This window comes from Drosophila mojavensis, unplaced genomic scaffold (genome assembly GCF_018153725.1).
Source record: "Drosophila mojavensis isolate 15081-1352.22 unplaced genomic scaffold, ASM1815372v1 contig_36, whole genome shotgun sequence".
In the NCBI taxonomy this organism is placed as follows: domain Eukaryota; kingdom Metazoa; phylum Arthropoda; class Insecta; order Diptera; family Drosophilidae; genus Drosophila; species Drosophila mojavensis.
The window spans coordinates 15527378-15551095 of record NW_025318858.1 but is presented as its reverse complement, the minus strand read 5'-3'; the positions used below and the strand labels follow the sequence as shown (position 1 = coordinate 15551095).

Genomic DNA, 23718 nt, shown 5'->3' with positions numbered 1-23718 from the left:
ATATACATATATATACACATACCCTGAGATCCCATATTAAAATAAAACCCCTTTTGTTATGTTTCTCTAAATGTAATTTTATTTAATTTTGTTCATTGCGATATTAATGTATGTTAATGTTTATAATAGACACAATATTCCGTATATATATATATATTATATATAAGTATATATGCAGGCGCATCTCGTTAGATATTTGATGTATATATAGCAAAATATGCACGCGTGATTCGTATTATTATTTACAGGAAATCCCTTTAAAAGAGTTTAAAGTTCAGAATGAATGGAATTTTGGCACAGATAGACGTGTTCAAGCACAAAGCAAACCATAATGTATGTATATATATTATAGTATATAGTAGATCCCAACCAAAATAATATAAAAATCAGAATATTTGTTACACGTATTCAAATCAAAGTTTGAGGCGGGAAACTTGCTTGAACTAGCTTTGGATTCAAGGGCCAAGACACGTGCACATATAACATATGTATATATTATATATATGTATATATGTTTGTGTGTGTGCTAATACTAAGGCATACCTATTAAAAGATTTTTTGCGCGAGTTCCATTACAGTTCATTTGTTTTATATTTTTTTTAATGTTTATTTATTTTATTTGTTCTTAAATTGTTACTAAATATTTGATTATTTTGTATGTTTGTTAATACTCTTCTTTTTATTGGTATTTTTCTTTGGTTTTTGAACATTTAGACGAGCGAGAGAGCGAGAGAGGATCATGATCTTATCATTTATAGTTTGATGGTGCAATAACTCTTTCAACAGTGTAGCAACAATTTGCAGTATGGTATACATATATATAGTATATAAGAAAATTTTAAACTCTTTGTGCTATGCAGACAGTGTTAGTGTAAGTTATACATAGTAAATCCAATATATATATTTACGTATATATATATATATATAGTTTGTTGTAATAGAAATTTAATTGAATCGAATCGGAACACAACTAAAAATTCAACATTTGCATAAAGTCAATGGAAATTGTAGTTTGCGTTTGTAACTTCCTGTAACGTGTTTGTAGAATTTGCTTGAAGTAAGAGATTATCGTGATTATCGCGTAGTTGTTGCCCCAATTTAAGCATCGGTTTCAGATCGTCGCCTCCGGCCAGGACCACCCGGAAAATTGGCCGCGGCCAGGCCCATGCGATGCTTTGCCTCTTGGGTGCCCGAGTAACCGCGCGCCAAGCCAAAGTCCACCGTGCGCTTCGAGCTAACGAGGGGAATGAGGAAGGAAGAACAGCATAAGAATACAATAACAACGGAAGTGCTAGGACTATATACATGGGATTATATGGGATACTTACTTCTCCAGATCGTTGCGTGCTCGTATTATGGTGCGACCGAAGCGCGTCATCAACTCCATCAAGAGGTCGTCAGGCACCTCCTCGAGTTCATTGTAGCCGCCATAGCCGCCGTTGGAGCTTTGACTGTTGTTTGTGGGGAGGGTGGGTCAGTGAAGCGAGTTATTAAAGTCTCTATAAATGCTCATATTAGGCTGCCCTGATGCTTCTATAAATAATTAATGCAATGCTATGACAAATCAAAGCTGTTCCAGCCGGCCTGGCAAAGTAATTAAACAATCAGGCTCCCTAATTAATTTGCCTTGTAATTTACATTTGTTGCGTATCTGGCATTTGCATGGAAATCGAATGTCAGCATTCACTCTCCATCTCCCTCTCTCTATGTGAGAAATGTCAATGAATGTAATTTTCCATTCGAGCAGTCGCCTCGCTAAAAGAACTCTAAGCATATCAAGAGGTGTGTGCACTTCAGCTGTCGTCTTAGTGAGAGTTTGAAACACGAAAATACAATGTTTGCAGCTTAAAGTGTCGCATCAGCACGAGTTTACATTTAGTTAATTAAAATTTCTACGAGCTGCGAGGCATATTAAAAATGCTAATGCAAAAGGGAACTTCAAGATAACAAAAAAAATAAATAAGGAAAGTGTGCAATTGACAAAGGACACGCGCAGCCACACACCGACACACATGCATACATATACATATTCAGCTTTCTATATGCGTTGTTGAAATTAGCATCATCATCTCAGCTCTCAGCTCTCAGCTTGCCAGCTCTTGGCTGATGCCAAAAATGCTCTCTATGCTGCCGTTTGCCTGCTGGTTAGCCTTGCCCAAGTTGAATTCCCCTCAACCGACTCTCTCCCTCCCTCTGCCTCTCCCCATCTACCTCTCGTGCACTCTGCACACTCTCGGATAATTGGTTTTGGCAAATATTTTTATACAATATTCAGAATTCGCAGCTTAAGTGGCAGGAATTAATTAGTTCGTGTGCGATAAAGATAAATGGCGTACAGCTAAGGTTATTCTACAACTACCTGGGCATGGGGGCTGCATCGGTTCGCGAGATGGCCAGCAGGCAGATGCTCATCAACGCCAAGGCAGCGAACGCAATTCGGTTTGTCATCATTGTGCTGTGATTTATTTGCTGAAAATAGAAGGAGAGAGAGAATGAGAAGAGAGTGAGTTAGAGTGAGTGAAAAACAATTATCAGAGGTCTGATTGATAGAGTGTTTTAGTTTAAGCTACTTAGAGCTAGGCTCCCATTTTCATGACCCACCTTGCGTATGAGCAATATGCCCCAACAATTAAAAATCGATCGGCAAAACAGCCGCCAGTCATAGTCGGCCCCAAGCGGAAGTCCGAGGTATACCATTTCCCATTAGGTGATTCATTAACTACTCAACGAAGCAGAAGCCCACTCTCCTGCCCCCTGCCCTGCCCTCTGCTCCCTGCCCGTGGCTTGACTTCCTGTCCATTTGGCTACTGCCCAGTCGTTCGGCTCGTTTTTCCCCTCAGTTTTGCATTCTGCACCCACTTCCTGTCGTCGGCTGTCCCAGTCATGCCCCTAATGCTGTTGTCACTGTTATGTTTACAGTTGCGAAAGTTTTACAGCTCTGTGACAACTCCCTGACATTAGTGGCCAGGCAAAATGCCCCCATCAGAACTTCAGCACGAGAGCACTTCAGTTCGCACACACAGAGCCGGTCGGACAGATGAATTGGCTCACTGCACCTGTCCGCCTCTGGATGCCCGATGTCCGATGTCCGATGTCCGATGCATGACTCTGACATTCAACTCTGCGGTGGGCTCTCATTTAATCATTTGGCACTTCGGTCGTTTGCCCGGAAGTGCCCCCTGGCACATGCATATGCACATGCATATACAGGTGCACATACACATGCACATTCAAAGTGCACTCTCGTTGATAGACGTGGCGATATTTGTCATCCCACAGGCCCTTCAGTGTGTGTGATGAACTAAACAATACTGAGCTGAGGGGATCGCAGGCAATCAATCGCGTGTGTTCCGAGCCATTTAAATAAATTGTGTATAATTCTTGAATCCAACGTACCAACGGACCTGAGCAACGTCAGCTTAGAAAACGATTTATTTAGTTATTTATATGCATATTTGTGGAAGCTCAAGAGGAAGTGATGCATAGATCATAAAATATTATTTAAGAGTTATTCCGATAGCATTAAACTCACATTAAGTATAAGTTAATATATGTATTTATTATATATTAACAGACGATATATTACATAGAATAAACTTTAATATTATTAAACTAAATATATATATATATATATATATATATATATATATATATATATATATATATATATATATATATATATATATATATATATACAAATATATTAAATCTATTTTAGCTAAATATATAAACAAGCTCTGAAAAAGCATATGCATATTGTATTTCAAAATCTTTAACTATATATATAAATATATAAATATATTGAATCTATTTTAGCTAAATATATAAACGAGCTCTGAAAGGGCATATGCATAATCATATGCATAATCATGACATTAATTGTATTTAATATACATATTTGTCCAAACTAGCTTTTGCATGTCCCGTAATTATATTGAAAACTTATTGAGATTTAATAATTAGGCATTAAATGGAATTTAATATAATTAGCTACAGGTGAATATTAAGAGCTGTCGCCGAGCACAGAAACACTTGACTGCGCTTAAGACAGCCATGAAATGGAATGAATTCCACTTATTTACTAAACATCTTCAACTAATTGAATTAGCTCACAGCCAAACTACCATAGACTAATTAATTCTTGCATTGGACAGAGAACGCAGCCAACAAGAGGTCGAGTGCAAAAAAAAAAGTGCCCGATGCGTGAGTGGGCAATTACGAGGGGCAATTGCTTTGTGCAGACCTTTAAGTTATTTACAAAGGGAATTAAGAAAAATCGCTTTAAGTTTCAACTGGTTGGGTCGAGGAAATGTTCGGTCGTAAAGGACCATTTGCCACTCAGAGATATGAAGACGTGCGGGTTTCTCTGCGAGTCTTAAGTCCGTTTTAAAGGCTGATTCCAAATCAAATAAATTGGACCAACATATCAAAGGAAAGCCAAACGAAGTCATATACGCGCACAATAAGATCAATATGTGATTGCGTTTTATGACCCAAACGTTTGCCTCTTCACTCTGACTGTGACTTTGACTGTGACAGCGATTGTGACTGGGGAAAGCTACAGGTTGCTGGCTGTGTGCCGTCTCCTAGTCTCGGGTTCTCTTATCGAACCGCAGCAACAAGCGGGAAGTGCTCAACTGAACTAGGGCACATCAAGCGAACGAATGGATACTCATCGCACTTTTAACAAATAAAGTAATAAACCGATTTTACGCCGCTTCGGACAATTTTCATCCATCTCAGTTTCATTTTATACCCTACGAATCTCTGAATCGGGTATGTTAACTTATGTACGGGGAAGACTTGAAATCAGGTATTAGTTAATTATTTTTGTAAATCAATAATGAATAATTTCTTTGAAATATTGTAAAAAAAAACTTACAAAAATAAATTTTTAAAAATTTAATTGCACATTAAATTTGCCAACATTTTTCAAATATTTTACTAAAGCTAAGGAATAATTTGTCCTAAATAACTTAATATATTCGGTCCTTCATGGAATGATAAGGCAACCAATGTAGCTCAACAAAATCTACCGAAGTTAGTATTTTCATATCTTTGCATTGCTATACCACTTTGCTTTTCCATATTCCGTGAAAGTCATGCTCTGATATGTATTTTAAATTATGTTAAGATCTGGAGAAGATAATGTGAGCATTTTCATCCCAATCCATGGGAGATAGACAGAAAGATAAACAATACATGCATAAACTATATAAAACAAAAGAAGAGAAACCTAATCAGCAACCAAAAAGAAGAAAGCTATCATAGGTATTTCTGCTTGAGATTGCATCGAATAGTTAGTATAGCAGTAGATTCTGTTTTTATGGAATTAAAAATTTATAGTATAAAAAATACTGAGTAGATCTCAGTAGGAACTTAGTTTCCTCTATGCTGTTAGCCGAGAATGTGCTTTTTAAAAGCAACCAGTGTCTGCTCTTTAGTTGCCATTCTCAATTTTCATTGGTACCACGAGGCGTATGATTGTGGCTTTGGCTTGGAGCGTTTGTTGTCCAGGCGACGACTGCTCAGTGATGCGATGAGCATATGAATGAGCGAGTTTGTCTGACCAACCGTTTATCAATCATTTTCGCATTTGATTTATGGCCGCCTGCGCAGCTATAATGAGTGGTGCGTAAATATATCCATACATACACACATATATGACGTCTACGCCCCGGGTACCTGCAGCAGTTGCCCCGCTCAGTGGAGTGTAAAGCAGAGCGCACATATATTTCGATTATTTTTTCATACATACGACTATGGATTTGTTTGCTCTTGGGTCTGATAGCCAACCGTGAGCCAGCTCACGAGCATTCGATTGTGTTTGTACACGATGAGGCTTAAAGGCTTAGCACAAATGCAAATAAAAAATAAAATATTATCCGAAAATAATAAACATATAATATTATATTTGCGCACAAATAAGCAGATAATCAACAATTGTTGGGTCAGTGCACAATTCATATTGCGCTCGATTTGCGAATAACTAAATATTTATAATATTTGTCCGCAGCAAACTCAGCTGCAGGCCCACACACACACACAAACGCCTCCTGCTCGCCTGCTTGCCTGCCATCTGACTTCACACTTGGCTGAAATGAAATGTGTATTGGCTGCAGCTTCTACTTCAGCTGCCGCAGCGCTGCTGCAGTGGTCCTTGCTATCCTTGCTATCGCGCGTTGGAGTGATTCGGTTATTCAGTCACATGAATTTTATGCCCTGAGCCAGCCAAGTGCCAGACGATTAATTATAAAATGCAGCTGATAGTTGGCTCAAATGACGCTCGCAGCTAAGCTTGATGCAAACGAATTGCACTGAATTAATAAACACTAAAAAACGCGACAGGCTGAAAAATAAATTACTTTAAAAGTGAAAATTTATTTGAAAAAAAATGATAAACTTGAACAAAAAGTATCTATATGCTTATATAGACTTTAAACAAATGTATGGCAATAGATTAATATAATAATAGAAAATACATTTTTAGATTGTAGAAGAGCTTTGTATATTTTGTTCTATTCCTAACTTTAATATAAAATATTCAAATAGGATATTTTTAGCTAACGATCCCTCACACAAGGAGATTTTTAATATTTTTTTCTGTCATTAAATATTAATTATCTGTTATCTGTTAATAAATATAATATATTTGGGCTGCACTTGATTTTATGTTAGCGAATTCTAAAAAAATCAATTAAACTCTGAGAGCAGAGAGTCTCAGAACATATTGTCATATTTCTAATGTTTATACATTTTTACGATCATCTCAGCTCATCCCTCAATACCGCCAGAGCGTTGTTTATACAAACAAATTATACAACATTGCCCCTGAATATGAATATGAATATTGAAAACATATGTACGAAAATTCACTAAAGAACTAAACTATTTAAAACTTGGAGGATTAACGCACAGCTGGAGGTGTTGCTCGAGCTATCAATTTTGGACTTTAAATTTACCAAAAACAATTAATAGTTAGTTTATGGTAAAACTTGTTTGTTGCTTCTGGAAATAATTTTGCTTAGCACAAATTTTCTCGTCACTTAAGCTCAAGAATAATTATAACTTGGCCTGCACGCATGCTGCTGCCTTGACAGCCTGCAGTGCCACTTGGCTAAAGGTGTCGCCGTGTTGCTTTAATTTCCCACATGTGCCAGAACTTTTGCTTGTATTAAAACAAACATCGTTAACCCATACACACATACATATGTATGTGGTGCATGTAAATTGCTTTGGTAACCGATGGAAAAACAAGAAAATATTACGATCCCCAGATATAACGAAAACTAAATACCCTTCAACTTGTTATTATTTTGTGATAATTTTTTTGTACTGAATATTAAGTTCACTAAGCTATAAATCTATAAACTTTTTATGCTAAAAATATTTATTTTTTATTTTATAATAATTATTAATTACTTTTATGTATTAATAAATATTTTAAACTGAATTTTCTGTAGTTTTTAAATTCTTATTTGGAACTTGGATATTAAGATTTAATAAATTCTCAAATAAATGATCTGGTCTTAGTCTTTTTTGGACTTAAAGGCGTTTTCCTTTGCTATATATTCCCATAAAAACCATCAATTATCCCCATATATTATATGTATGTACATAAATAGGAAAAGTCTAATAGTCCCATAAAATTATTTTCTAGAATTTTTTTTGACAATACATTATAATAATACGAATGAAATAGATGCATTGAAAGTACGACTGTTTGGAAAAGCATCAAGTATTATTATTCCCCCCACAAAAAAATGAACTTTTATAAAGAATAAAGTCAACTTCAAAACATAATAGATTTGTATAAGCTGAGTCACTGACATTTATTTGTACAACAACAGAGAAGCAGTAACAGAATGTATGTATATATTAACACAGGATGGACAATATGAATCAACTTGTGCTCTATTAACACTTCAAATAAAGCAAGTCTAGTGAACATTTGCTCTTAATTCTTGTTTATATTTCAGTAACCCTAAAGCGTTGACAAAATACCTGGTGCGCTCGCTCTCAAAGTAGACAGTCGTAAAACGTATATACTCCTCTGGAGATAGTAAACAGAATATAAAAATAGAAATTAAGCTGCAGACCAGCCCCATCAGAGTCCTTGACAGTGTGCCTTGGGTGCGGTTTGTTCTGGCCAAAGTGAAACTGGAGACGCAGACATTGAAATTGCATTGCGTTGATTATGGTCAACACCTCGACCCGTTTCACTATGCTGTTCCAATGTGGACATAGATGTGGATATGGATGTGGATGTGAATGTGGATGTGAATCTGGATGTGAGTGTGGATGTGAATGTGGTTGGTCACCTGCTGTGCGGGTAACTGAAAACGTACTTATGATTTTATAGACCTCGGGCTGGGGTTCGGCGCCGACGTGGACTTGGGTCACAAGTCTGAAAGTGAATTTGGGTCATTCAATTGCTGCTAGCTGGTCTCTAGCTAGCTCCGTCTCTCTGGCTAGCTCCAAAGGGGAAAATAAACGAAAGCTGCACGTAATTGTGCTGCTTTGATTTGAATTCTCTAGCTAGCTCTGAATTGGCTTTAATATATAGGCAAATCGCAGATATCAAAGCCGAAAGCCAGCAATAATTACGAAAATTACCTACACGAGTGCCAGCACTCAGTTGCATTAAAATTTCATAATGCCAAAAGAAAATTGCGTACGGCACACTGGCACGGGTTGTCAGGGGAGAGAAAAGGGCGCAGAGAAGCTGTCAAGCTGCCGCTTGCCGCGTTGTAATTGGATGCTTATTGAATTAGCTACAAAGACGCCGATGGGTGGCCTGTCAGACTGCTGCCCGAAGCCCGAAGCCCGCCTCCTGCTGTGTCTGTGCGCTGCCATTTAGATATTTATCAAATTATTTCGTTTGTCAAATTAAGCAAACAAGTCGTTCAGCGTTCAAGCAATGGCAACAGTAAGATTGATTCCGAATCTCATTCGCTTTTGCATTCGTCTCGGCGAGACGACAGAAGTCGCTTATCCAACCATTTTATTTGACCAGATTTGTGATTTGCTCTGCCAATCAGTTTCGACTGTCGATTGCGCGACTCTGCCAGACCGCATTCATTGTGTTTTAATTGACAGCAGACAGAGTCAGTCACAATATAAAGAAAATTACTCTAAATATTATTATTAGCATAGTTTGAAATAGTTTCAATATTTTACAATTTCCATTTAGCATCTTTTGGCAAGCGGAAATGAAGCAACCGCAGCTGTCACGTAAACCCCCCAAATCACGAAATTCTACAAAACTTCCCAAGAAACTTCTTGCTGGACATTAAAGTTAAAAGGTTAGTATAACGTGTGCAGGCGTGTGTAACAGGTAGAAGAAGACGTCCACGACTCCAAAGTCGCAGTCGCATACATTTCCAGATAAGCCTGTCCGTTTACATTATACAGCTTTCATACGAACAACGTGTTCATAAAACTTTCATATTGCATACAGTTAAATTAACTTGGGGCTACAGCGAATATACATAAGCCCGAGGAAGTCCATTTGTGTTTGCCATAAAAGCTAATTGAAATAATTAAAGTAGTACAGCATCTAAAGTTGCTATAGTAAAACTTAAAAAAATATTTATGAATACTTATAATCCCAACTGATTATTCCTTCAAGGCTCATTTAAGTGAACTCAACTATGAACCATAAACATTTTTAAGCACTTCTCAGAATATCTGAATTGAATTTTACACACAGTACAAATGTTCAAGATTTACTGAAATCCCAAGGTCCTCAGGCGTTCCACTGTAAATCCATAGTCAACTAAGAGATTCCTATGTAAGTCAAATGTCAACTTTTATACTTAAGAAAATGAAATCGAATTGAAGAATATTGAGGAATTGATACTGAAGTTCTTAAAAAATATCAATGCGCATATGCCTAATTTTTGCATGAAATGTATATAGAATTAGAAAATTTAATTTTATTTAGTTTTGATTTTAATTTAATTTTAATTTTATTTATTTACTTATTATTATTTTATTAATCTATTAGCTTTTTTATTATTTATATATATATATATTTTTTTTTTCTTATTAACCTTTTTTTTTAATTCCCATTTTAATAATTTTAATCGATTTATTTCATTTTTTTATTATATATATTAATATTGTTGTATTACATATATTTAAATTAATTGCAATTGCGCATGTAACCAAAAAGTATTTAATTATTAATTAATTATTATTGCCTAGCAGGTCTTACTATTACAATAATTAAACATAAACAATATTCAAAAACATGCCATAATTTAATATAATTAATTTTGTGCAACATACTCATCTAGTTAATCTTAATTAATCTTCATTATAATTAATTCAAATGTTGCAAAGTAATAAATAAAATAAAAGCAAAGTTATCTGGCTTCCGTTTGAATAATTCTTAATTCCTTACTAACGAATTGGACTCTGAAGGCTTTTACTTTTACTTGCGCACTTAGGAGAAGACAAAAAAAGCAAAAAACTGACGTCAAGTAATTACAACCTCTAATGTAGCTCCCGAAACTGGGATCCAGCCCTGGGGAATAGAAGTTCTTAGCATACAAGAGAACGTTACGACGAGGACAAGGACGAAGACGAGACCTAAGGTAGCTCTTAGAGAGCGAACAACGAACAACGAAATAACGAGCTGCGGCAGCGACTAGAAAAACGAAAGTCGACGTCATCATTGGAAGAGCACGCGCTGCCCAAATGCCAAAACAAAAAGAAATTGTTGTCCTAAAGCACATGCCGCATCCATGACGAAGAGGGGCAGCAGCAGTCGGGTGGGAGCAGTGCACGACGTGCCACAAGACAGCCAAGCCAAGACAATTTTAAGCAGGACGCACAAACATTTAACGTTTGAAGCTAAAAGCATCGCACGCAACAGGACGAGCGCTGAGCCGACAAAAGCAACTTCTGGGACTCGGTTAGGGCCACACACAAAAAAAAAAAAAAAAAAAAAAAAAAAAAAAAACACCATTATGGAAGAGTTGGGAGTTTTGGGGTTTTGGTTTTGGTTTTGTCTTGAGATACGGATTGAACCGTCGTCAATGTGAGCAGCAGCTATATACCTGGGCGCTCTTTACATTAACTTAAAAATTCATTGCGACCCAAGGAATACTTTTATTTAGATTTTCGTAGCGGCTCCTGCGCCTTCGCGAGTCGCCTCCGCATCGAAATGATGGAAAATTATGCGAGAAATGTCCGACACAGATTAAAATAATTGCACAAAGGTGTTCAGCGCGCAGAAAATCGCAAATTGCCGCCAATCCAACAGGTATTGGCCATGACTCTCATCCACTGGGATTTCCTCTCGAACTGTTTATTTATTTATTTAAAGTGAGCATCTCGTGAATTAGCCGCAGGTGATTTGAATTCTTGAATTCGGTTTAAGTTGTGGCCAAGCCTTTGAAGATTCTACCCCCAAAATGGACCATCGGATCGAATGTTGTAGAATCTCAGCTGCAATTCACGTTTGCCAAAAATTTGGCTAGCATACAGCATATTTAGGCTTTTTGTCTACTAGCTGCGAGCAAACTTGAAAATACTTTTCTGTTCTGACGCTGATAAAGTTTTTCGTACGTCACAGATGAAGGAAAGAAACCCACATGTGCTAAGCGCTCTCAACTGCGTCACTGGGCAAAACAAAAGTGCAAGATATTTAAATAATGGGCCAACTATGCTTTTGGGAGCAAGCACAAAATATGCTAGGCAAAGTTTTTCTGCCGACGCGAGGTACAGTGGGCTTCGGCCGGCAGAACATGGCAAAAATCAGAAAAGTGATGAAAAATCTATTTTTACATTTTTTTGCTGCCATTTGACAGATAATTAACCAAACGGTCAGTCAGACTCAAATTGAATTAAAAATATATTAATTAAAATTATATTAAATTAAATTTTAAAAAATTAAATTAAATTAAATTATACTATATGCAATTAAATTGCATAAAAAAGCGAAGAAATATGAACAATTTTCTCATTGGTCAATTGTATTTTGTTAAATCTATGATATTTTGGTATCCTTGGTTCTTTTCCAGCAAAATTACATTATTATAAATTTAGGATTTATCATTTTTAGGGCACCTCTAATTTTGATAAACATTTTTAATTTTGGTCGACTGCATCTTGTGATTTCGCCCAAGTGCTCGCGAGTGATTTTTATAGACGTGTGAAGGAAAATCGCCTCTACAATATTTATAAAAGTTTCGCTGCAAGTTTACTTTTCCAACCACATTTTACCACCCTGTTAATAGATTGCTTGTGCATCGATTCATTTCAAAGCTTCAATAACTATCTATCACATGCCATTTAGACTTTTAAAATATCCTGCTTGGTTCAAAAGCTATGAGGAAAATGAGCAAACGTTCCACTGTGCGTTGCACCTACGGCCTCTGCTGCGGCACTTTGTATAATTGTTGCTTTGTATAATGGTTGCCTTGCCTCGAATACTTTGCCATCATATAAATCGCTAGCACATATCGATGGTAATGTGTATGTCACTTCTCTCCCCATCTCCCCCTCTGTCACTCCGGCTTCATTAAATTGCCATTAGAGATCCGAGTCGAGTTCAACTGCCGTTCGCAATGTCTGCCGCAGTTTCAATTGCCTGACTAGGTCTCAATTGTTGTCGGTCGAGCTGCTGTATGTACCGCTGCCACATTCACAATTGACATTTGTTTGTTTATGTTTTCCGAGCATTGTTAACACAACTTTTGCCAAATCAAATAGAAACCCTTTCTTCAGTCAGCTCAGTTTATTTGAATATCGAGTGGGCAACTTTTTTGCACTCTGACATTGCGGCTGCAAATGTAAATGTTTTTCTATTAAACGACCTTTGTGTTCGCTTTTACGATACCGACCTACCGGCATCACACACACACTCACACACACACACACACATCTATACATACATTTATACATTGTGTTGGATATTTTCCAACTTTGTAAACACCGCAAGGCTCAAGGACTATGTAATTTATATACTTTGTTTACCAATTGAACAGCAAAGTTAAATATATTTCAACATGAAAGTTGCAATGTTTAATTACTGATTTGGTATAGGCTTTTGCAGTTCAGAAACTAGACATCTGTGCTGATTTTGCTTTGATAGTATATTTATAAAGTATATTATAGGTTTGATATAGTTTAGCAGAGAGTATTATAGAAATATTAAAGATATAATATCTTAATATTATATATTAAGATGTTCTAGAGATATTAAAAACATTATACAATTTGGCTGGCAAATAAAATTTGTATTTCTTGGCTTTCATTTTTGTGATATTGCTACTATATTACATATTTTGGCAAGGAATATTATATTATATTAAATATTGATTTTAACAATAGAATTTCTATTTCTTTGTTTAGGAATTTTCTGTTTTAAAAACTTGGCAGCAAAATTTGGAAATCAATTGCCAGCATGTTTTTTTTTTTTGTTAACAGATTTCATATTGAGTACTATTACATTCCCTAGAACTTGGAGCACTGACTTTGTTTAGGGTGACAATCAGTCTGTAGCCAAAACTCGACACTGCTTGCAGAGTATCTGCTGTGCAGTCTCCTCTGGCTAAAACTCACTCACCTCTTCTAGCTGTTATACTATGAGTCGTCATTTAAATGGCTGCACGAATGTTCGTGCTAATAGCGCCACAGAGAATGCCGAGACTCGTATTTTATGACACACCAGAGTCAGCTGCTGACAACAAAAGCCGAAACCCGAGTCGTCGGCTCGTCTGCTTTCGGCTCGGGTTGCGGATTTCGATGTTAAGCTGAGTATAATTTATAGGATTAATACGAATATAAATTTCTGTGGACGGAATATGCGGATGTTTTAAATTCAAATTTGAATCGTAGCAAGTCTGAGATTGGAATGCGCTAAAATATATAGAGATAGCAGAAGGCAGAGATGCCACCAAAGGCAGATGGCAGTTGGAAATATAGATTAAAGTAGAAAATAGAGAGAGAATACATAATTTATGACAAAATGTATAAGGAAATATTCAAATGAACATACGATAGCTAGATTAAACAGAACTTATTATCTTTGTCATTCTTTTCTCAAATTTAGCTATAAGAATTGTATTCTAAATATCATTTTCATTATCATCATTTTCAATGTTTCCCACAAAGTACAGCTGAGCTTCATCATTTTCTTTCTAGCAGTATAAATCTTCTGCTCGATTTCCCTTTATTCACATTAAGTTGAATCTCTGGCAAATGTCATGCAAACTAAATCATTGTTGTTGATAGAACTGAAAAATAGCTACAAAGACTACAAAGGCCATTTACGCAAGCTGCTCGACTTATTGAGCATTGGTTATTGAATAAAGTTAATCGAGATTGACTTCAACTAAGCTGGCACACAAGTTGCAATCTATTCCCTTTCAAAATATGCACATGTTGCCCCAAAGTGGAGCACTTGAACATTGTTCGATTCCTGCTGCATGCGCTGGGGCATAGCAACGATATTTAATTTTACTCAAGCGCCTTAACGCTTCCTTTTTGCAAATATTTATCCGCATTTAAAAAGTATTTTATGTTGCAATTCTTTGCCGGAGCCAAGGAGAATGCCAACCTACTCCAGTGATAAGACATGTATGCATTCACTTGACTCTCATCCCCCATTTGACGACATCGCCGCTCCTTCCTGTGAATGAGGTCGGCCTTATGCGGTCTTCGTTTTGTTTGCTTAAAGGATTCCAAATTGTTTGCGTATGCCAAAGTTTGCATTTTGTAATAAATTCGTTTCATTCAAAATATTTCATCATTTATGATCGGCATTTAAATTAAAATGCCAATTGCCCAAGTACCACGTGCGTGTCACCTTTCAAATATCAAATTGCGAATTTATGATGTTGCAGCATTTCATTTTGCAAATATTTTCCATTAGCATTAAGTATTTGCTCTTGTTTCAATACTCCGTGTTTTGCGAACGAGCAGAAGTAAGTATCTGCTCTTTATGTGGGCTGCGTCTAATGAAAGAGAAAATTTATTTTCATGTGATATACATACGTATGTACATATTTATCGAAATTATCTATAATTATCATAGAATGCTACAGTAAAAAAAAAATTCTATGTGGAAAGTTGAAGTCCTCAAAATTGATTATATAACTCTTGTTTGGTTTGAGCGCTCAAAACATATTCTATTTTCAAAAGGAAACCAGTTTGTCATTCAAATAATCGTAATTATTATTATACGATTGCTGATAATTAACTAATACATTTTGTCGTAATCAAATACTATTTACTATAGTGAGAGCATTGTTTACTGTAGTAGAACTGACTCAATAACCTCTATATATCTTGATTCATAAGTCCTACGGTAAATCCAATAAAACTTATCTGGAAATTGATATCATAAAATCAGAGCAAATAAATTGGTTTTGCCCTGCCATGAAATAATAGCAAATTACTGAAATTTCTAAACGTCGGATAGATAAATGTCTATACATATAAGTATATCTATATGATGGGCAGTTGCCCATAAATAAATACGGCTGTTAATAACTGCAAAGCCAGCAAATCAATATTAACAAAAAATAACAAATACAATTTTTTATGATTTCTCAGTTAGTGTGGTGGATTATTAGGAAATTATGTACATACGTGCTCATTTATTTTATTTTTTTGTTTTTAATTAATATTAAAACAGTTTTCCGCTACCTTTAATGCCAACAGCTAATAGGAAGTTACTAATTTACTAAATTTTTGATCGACTTTTGACAGTATGGAATTCATTATTTGATATCTGTTTGGATATATTTTAATGAACTAACTGAATCTTTTTAGTATATGTATATTGTTGTAGTATATATTTTCTTCAAAAAAAAAAAAAGTGCTTCGAGCTGAAGGAGAAACCTATATAAAAAGTCGACTCAAAATATGGATGATATTTTATCACTTCTAGATGTCTGCTAATAAACCTCTTACACTCACACTCTGAGAAAAAAACTCAAAAAGCACCTTTTACGTCGGATCTTCAACGGGGTCGTTTGTGATCCGACAGAAGCCCTTCTCCCTGATCTTATGGATGAGTATTATGATAAAAAAGGTATTTTTGTATGTATAGGTATGTATGCGAAGGTTGTGCTCGCTGAGCACTTCGATTTCGTACGTGAATGAGTGTGTCTGCGTATGCGTTCATATGAATATATATATTAAGACCATTTGCATAGATTGCTGGATCTATTTACTCCCTTACTTAATCTCCCTCCCTCCCTAAACGATGTTCATTAAAACAATAAAACCGAAGGCTCGAATCGAATATGAGTTTGTAAACAGAGCGTAAAGAATTGTTAGTTATTTATTGTAGTTTTGATGATTTGTAGTAATACTTCATTAAAGCTGAATACTTTATAACTTTGAAGTTTATATGATCAACGATCACTTAAAAACTCAGTTTAAAGCTAAAAATAAATATCCCTTGATTTTATATACTGTACTTTACATTCCAAATTTAGTTCCAGCGAGAAATGTTGATTAATGTTAAAGTTTTATTAGAGCTACACTATTATGTATTCAAACATGTCTTTTCCCAACAGATTTCTACATCGATTAAAAAATAATAATAAATCAGACTTTTAATATAATAAGTATACATTTAGCTATTAACACCATGTTAGTAGTGAAACACGATTATATAGAAAGGCATTACAGCTTCGTTCTTGGCTTCATTTGAATGCCTTCACGCCTGCCTCCTCACAAAATATTTATATGCATTTAAAAAACATTTTATGTTGCATTTTCATAAGCATTTTTTTACTACAGGGAAAATGCCAATGGCATGCAGTTCCTCGTCTCCCAAGGAGCGTCCTCTGCTCCTCAATTGGCCTCCGACGAAGGCGTTAAAGTCGTCTTTATGTGGCTCTCGTTGGTTTGTTTGCTCAATGGCTCAATGGCCTTCAAATTGTTTGCCTATGACAAAGTTTGCATTTTGTAATAAATATGTTTCAAGAACGCTAAATATTTTTGTCTTTCTTGTACGTACAATATACCAAGTACATATCTGTTTCTGAAAAAATGTGTGTTTACAGAAAACGACATGTAAAATTTTACACAATATCATGGAAATTTGAGAAAATGTTTTATAATGTTTATATTTCAAAGTTAAAGCAAATATTATCTGCTCCAAGGCATAAAATTGTGAACTTTAAAAATAACATGAATTTTCTACAAATAAGTTAGATTTAATTTATGATTCAGCATTTCGAATATGCTGGTCTTATCGTTACTATTCCTAGGAACTCAACTGAAATTACAATCTAAAATCAAGAGATTGATCATGTTAATTTTAGTACTTTTATTAGAATATATATTCTATTTTTATACCCATTCCTTATATACTTCTTGCTCTGCTAATTCACCTAAGCAAATCAGGTCCCGCTTGGTAGTCCATAAATAATATACCCGTAATGCCGTTCATAGGCATTAACCCATAATCCGCAAAAACAATCCAATTAGACATAAACATTTTTTTTATTCAAATTTCGTGGCCAATTCGAATGAGCAAAAGTCTATGGCTAAAAGCATATTCCATGGTCCAGAATCATAATAATAATCATCACAATATCCATAATAATATAATATGGCGCAATGCTCGGCGCCACTCGAAATTTAATGACATCCACGGGTAAATCATAATGAGTTCATGGTGTGCGTAAAAAATTATAATTTTTGCAATTCTCTCTTGACTCAAGAGAGTCCGGCGGACGGCCAAATAACTAGAGAAATGTTTAATTTGCGACAGTTGCAGCAGAGCTCGAATTGACAAAAACAATGTTTAGAACTTTTAGCTCTATGGTAATTCAAGAACATGTGTGTGTGGGTGTATAAGAGTGTGTGTGTGTGTGTGTGTGTGTGCAACCCAAAAAGCGGCAACATCAAGTGCCGCCCGCACAAGTTTCTGCGGGTAAACATTGCGTAAACAATTTAATTAATAAAAATATGTAAATTTAATGAAAAGAACAAACGCCCCAACAAATATAATAAAACAGAAAGGCTAGCAATTAAGTTGCCGAAAAAAGGAACGAGGGATACTACAGCGCCGGGTCTTGAGTAGTAGTTTTTACGGGCTCTTACAGCTGACCGTTTAACTTGAGCGTCATAAATGTATTTTAATTGGTGTTCAGGTACGCCTTAAAATGCAAAAGTACAACTTTTTTATGAACTAATTGAAAGCGAAAAAGTTTGCGATGAAAAGCAGATGCCCTGTATTATGTTCCTCTTGTTTTCCTTTCATTTCTTTTTTTCACATTCTGGACAGGCTCGCACTCAGCCGAGCCACACGCGGAGAGGGAACGAAACTGAAATCCAGTAAACTCAATATTTTCGCCGTTACGCGCACTGCTTTCCTTCCATCTCAGGTCTTACTGTGGTTTATTCATTGTAAATTTAAAGAAAACAAAATTAGGCTGGCACAAGGGAAAACCCAACAGTTTGTCACCATTCACAGCCGCAAAAAAATAACTGGAGGCGTGGCCGGTCGTCGTAAATAGTTTTTGATTTCCAGCTCTGTCCAAATGGACACCTGTGCGCATAAGCGTGGTCAGGGCATCGTCAATTTTACAAATAAATTATCTTAAATGTTTATGAAGCATTTGTCTCTATAGCCGCTGGGAAGACATAAATTTAATATGTAGAATTGCTTCAATCTTTTATGTGAATATTTCTAATAATATAAAATTTAATAAATTGACTAATTTTATAATATAAATATAAGCAATTTTTGTTTTTAGAGTTTTAAATGAAGTCTACATAAATTCAATAATTTGTATGAATATTTTTGTTTGTATATTTACATAAATAATATAAAATTAAATAAATTGAAATTGGAAAATTAATTAATTTATGTATTTAATATAAATAGAATTAGAATTATTAGTATCTGTATAAAATTTTCATTTTAAGCAACTTAAAACAGCTAAAACAATTATTCCTTAAACTCTGATGCAAATTCTAAAAAAAAGTATTTATTTTATGAAATAAAGTATTTTATTTTATTTAGGAATCCCTCATATCCGACTTGTCTATCTCTTACTCCACTTCCCTAAGTATACCATTTAATTCAATTGAAGTTTTCTCTGTCAAGAGTAGTATACACTCTATGCTTGTGTGTGTATTATATGTGCTTATTTAACTTTTAAATATCATTATATATATTATTGAATATTGATTAAATGAATACATATATAAAAAAAAAAAAAAAATATATATATATATACTCTGATTTCCCATTTTCAGTTCAGGGTATTAAAAAAACAAAAGCAATTCTGAATAGGAAATACTATTCACTTCATAAATTCACTATAAAAATATGTTTATTCGAATCGGTATTACGATACGCGATGCCTGAATAGCTTTAATATTGTTGTACATTTCTAAAGCTGAGGGAAACTAAAAGTAAATTACAAGTATAAAAACTCGCATTTTTTATTAAGATTATAGTACTATAAAATTTGGCTTTTTGGGTAGAAGAAGATTTTGAATACTTTAATTAAATGCTATTTAATTTATTATGTAGTAACACGAGTAATTGCAACACTAATACACATGGAGCAAAAATACTATTTAATATAATTTTATTAGTTTTTAATTTTATTTATTTATTTATTAAAAAAAAGAAAAGAAAAAAAATTAATCAAATAAAACTTAATAAATAATATGCAACCAAGTTTTTAAAACTTCACAATCCAGATCAAGAATTATAATAGACTTGAATAATATTTATTTAAATACTATTTTCCTTAAAAGGAGCAACTGTAACTTCATGTTTGCTCGGGGCTGATTCAAATGATTTTTTTATTATAACGGAACGCCCACATTTAACATCAAAAAGACATACTGATACTGCAAACAGAGTTTTAGTGCCAAATTCACTGATGCGAATCGCTGAGCAGCAACATAAGAAATTCAACTAAATGCGATTTGTGTTTATATTAATAGTAGTACGAGAAAATTTTGCTCAAATGCACACTAAAAATGCCATCAGCGGCTTAGTTTCAATTCTAACAGAAGCGAATATTTTTTATCATTCTTAAGCTCTATAATATAAATTTAAAAGCCACATTTCGTTCACTTTGGAAGATGTCGCTTATTGGAGCTTGCAATTTGCACGATAATCCCAAAGACTTTTCCTTTTGCCCGGCCTTTTGCCAAAGTATAAAATAATAAAGGTACAAAATCTACCTTAATTTCACAATATTCAGTAAAAGATTTTTGCGATATTAAAAGGGTCGCATGAACGAATTTGGCAAAAAGGCAACGTGAGAGCAAAATGTCCTTAGCACACATCCAGGAAGGGCCAAAGGACCACGTGTGAGTCCGTGTGACTGGCAAGAGCTTAGGACAGTTGCAAGCTAAATTCCAAATAGGTTTATTACGCCTTTCTGGAAAGCAGAAGCTCAAATACCATATTCCTTTGCCATAACATATGTCGAAAATTTAATCTTTAGCTCTGTCTGTATATTTACATATGCAATTTTCAGTTCATTAAACAATCCCTGTGATATAGATAGATGTGATTACAATAGGAGATATTTAACTATGCAAATTAAGAGAAATTTTATAAAATTAAAAATATATATTTGAGTTTGTCTCTGTAGGTATCTAATAATATAATTTGTATTACCAACTTTAACACTCGCTTGCAGAGCCAATATATTCTTTTGGCCCCATTGGCACTAATCATAAATGTCTAAAGCCAGAGATCTAATGCGTGGACATTCTAAGGCTACTGTATTGCAGCGTACTTTTTATTTGAAGTTCAACCTCCAAAATTTGAGATATGGATTCACATCTCAAAGGCTACAAAGCAAAGCTGGGTTTACATGTGGATTGCTTTTATTTATCTATCTAGGCTTGACCTGGAATAAGTATATACATATACATATAACAACAACAACTTTAACACTGTTACAGTAAGAAGCTTTAAAAAAATTTCAGGTGTCATGCTGCACTGTTAATCTCTGATACAGATAAATTGTAAATTATGTTCTCTTTAAGCTCTTGGAAAATCGAAAAACATGAAGTTTAAGAATTTAGCTATCTTTGGCCATGAATTGTGTGGCACAGCCAACGGAGTCTGAGGAGAGCAGTCGAATTCCTTTGACAGTTGGTAAAAGCGCATAGAGCGAAAACCATTAAAAAATTTTTTTGTTGTTTTATATGAAATTTGTATTTTATATTAGTTTAATGATTTGTAATAATAGAAAGACAGAAACGTGCTGTCATCTAATTGAATATTCAATGTTAATTAAATGATTAAAAGAGCCTTTTTATCGAATTCGAAATAACGGTAAATAAATAAGAAAATGTGGTATATAAATGCGAACTTTAATTATTTTGTTTTAATGATTTTGTTTTATTAAATATTAATAAAGTTGCAATTAATGATGCTCATCGCAGGCTCTAACGGTATAAATATAAATGATTTCAAATAAGTACTGACTGCATATATGTACACATAGACTATAGAAACAGCTATAATATTTAATTAATTCAAACAACTTTCTCTGGATAAACAGGAGTAGTTTAAGGTACTGAGAATTGGTTTAAAAATATTAAATAACTCTAATGAAATAATTGAAATAGAGCTTTAATCAATTTCAAGAAGAAAAATATTAATAATTGTTTAGAACCAGAATCTAGCCACAGTTTCTTATAAAGCAGATAAAGCACTAAAACAATTTTTATAGATGATTTTACCTTCCAAAAGTAAAAAAAAAAAGTCTAGAATTTGTTTCCCCTCTCCCTAAACTTAAATTAAAAATTTTAATGGATATATGCAAAATTTGCATTTTTGAGAATTAAACTTTTTTTGTAATTTAAAATATTTATGCTAAACAGCATATTCGCTACTTTATTTCTTTTAATTTCACTTACCCTTCTTTTCGAACGAATAAATTGATAGAAATTTAATTAAATTATGTCTTTGCAGACTCTGCTTAATTTTCCGATTTTAGCAAGTTTTTTATTAAATTTCAAGAACTGCACAAAACAAGAAAAATTCATTAAAACCTGTGAAGCACTTTGAAAATGTTTTTGAACTAGAATTTCTGATTTGAATTCACCGTCGCTAGCTGCTTCCACTGCTGCTGCTGTTGCTGCTGTCGTTCAGGACTTTCCGCTGCTCCGATAACTGCACCGCTTTGGAACTGAAACGTAAGTGAAAATCGGCTGCCAAGGCGCACTCGATTTATACGAGTCGTTTGTTCAGTTCGTGCCTCCAGAGTTCGTATCAAAGTGGACGAGGATTCGAAAGATTTCAACGCAATGTATAAATCTGTATATGTGTGTGTGTGTGCGTGTGTGTGTGTGTGCGTGTGTTCTTTCAGGTAAATAGCGACGACACGAGTAACCAAACGAACGCCCACGACATTGATGTTGCCCATGCAAGATTATGCGCAGTCATTGTTGGACCACACGTCGTATGAGCAATGTGCAACACGTGGTACGCGGCCAGAGCCACGGGTATTTAGCAGAGTGCGTTATTTTATCGGTTTATCAGACAGCAATTACGCACAATTAGCGCTCGCCTCACACACAGTGTGTCACGCGATCTTATCAGCTAATCAGCGAATCACTCTAATCAGCCACAGATTATTTTCAATTAGTTGCACATATATTTGGCAGCCGTCAGCTAAAATCTAATATATAAATCCTTGGCTCTTCGCACTACAAAATGGCCATTGGCTTATTAATTCATCGGCAAGAGGGGGGAGTTGGCTTTATAGCACTCTTATCTAATTAGTTTTATACAATATGCTGCATATTTTAGCCTACATTATCAACCGACAGGCGTACACGTGGTTTTCATGCTTTTCCGCAGTGACTTTCGAAATGTCAAATAATTTATTTATTTATTTTACTCGTAGTATTTAGAGAAGGTCATGGTGAGTTTTAGTAGGCTTCACGGTTTTCTTTATATGCGCTGTGCGTATAGATTCGAACTTTTCAAGAGGATTTAGAAAGTGCTTCTAATAGATTACTCGGAAATATTGCAAGGTTTAGAGTCAACAGGAAAACAAATCTTGTTCAAAATCTCAGTTTAAGCTAAATTTTAGCCCAAACTTACTTAGCACTTTCTGATATGAATCATATTCTCTGTTCTATGCTGTTATTTAGTTTATTTTCTCCATTTTTGAGCTGCATGATGTTATGAAGTAAGTATATCATTTATCTTTGCTTGAATGATTCCTTTAACCAAATTTGATTACTCTTGCCTTCAGGTCTCTAGCTCATACAGGTCTGAGCGCTCTCAAGCATACGAGCAGGACGACGAACAGACAGATCAACGGGGTGGGGTCAGGTCAGCGGTTGACCAAATCAAACAAAATTAATAATACCTTTTAATATATAGAAATAATATTATTTATATATTTACAATTTACTTAACTTAGCCGAATCAAATTTTTCAAATTCATAAATCCTGGAAATCAGCTTAGCTCTTCCCGAAAAACAGCAAAATGAAGCAGCTTGAATCTGAATAATAAGAATAACTCTTTAATAATTTCCAAAATAATAATCCTAAAGCTCTCTACTTGCCGACCATGTGAACGAATTACAATATTTTCCATGTTGAGAATCGAGCTTAATAAATGTCCATACACTTATGGGCGCATTCACTTCGAGAATAACTGTGAATATTCAAATACATATTTTTTTTTCCTTGTCAACTGAAATTATAGATCAGAAGTGAGCCGCAACGAATAATAAAAGCTT

General features: G+C 34.7%; 1 protein-coding gene across 2 annotated transcripts; it reads right to left on the bottom strand.

The window, feature by feature from the left end:
- Positions 1-660: 660 nt before the first annotated feature.
- Positions 661-22177, bottom strand: LOC6576930 (diuretic hormone class 2). 2 transcript variants are annotated; one of them, XM_032729230.2, is made up of 5 exons: positions 22068-22177; positions 21880-21984; positions 2360-2469; positions 1329-1451; positions 661-1234 (listed from the first exon to the last, which is right to left on the bottom strand). In XM_032729230.2, the coding sequence occupies exons 3-5, from the start codon at positions 2449-2451 to the stop codon at positions 1099-1101; spliced, it is 351 nt and encodes a 116-aa protein (XP_032585121.1). In that variant the 5' UTR covers positions 2452-2469; positions 21880-21984; positions 22068-22177; the 3' UTR covers positions 661-1098. The 2 variants fall into 2 exon arrangements, with proteins under 2 accessions (XP_032585121.1, XP_002002910.2); XM_002002874.4 differs by having other exon boundaries at positions 2357-2469; positions 22068-22176.
- Between the last annotated feature and the right edge of the window lie 1541 nt (positions 22178-23718).

Bases quoted from the DNA above. Each gene is read 5' to 3' on its own strand.
- LOC6576930 (XM_002002874.4), bottom strand. From the start codon at position 2,451: ATGATGACAAACCGAATTGCGTTCGCTGCCTTGGCGTTGATGAGCATC. The intron at 1,452-2,356 runs GTTGTAGAATAA...CACAAACAACAG, and splicing joins GCAGCCCCCATGCCCAGGTA to TCAAAGCTCCAACGGCGGCT. The intron at 1,235-1,328 runs GTAAGTATCCCA...TCCCCTCGTTAG, and splicing joins GCACGCAACGATCTGGAGAA to CTCGAAGCGCACGGTGGACT.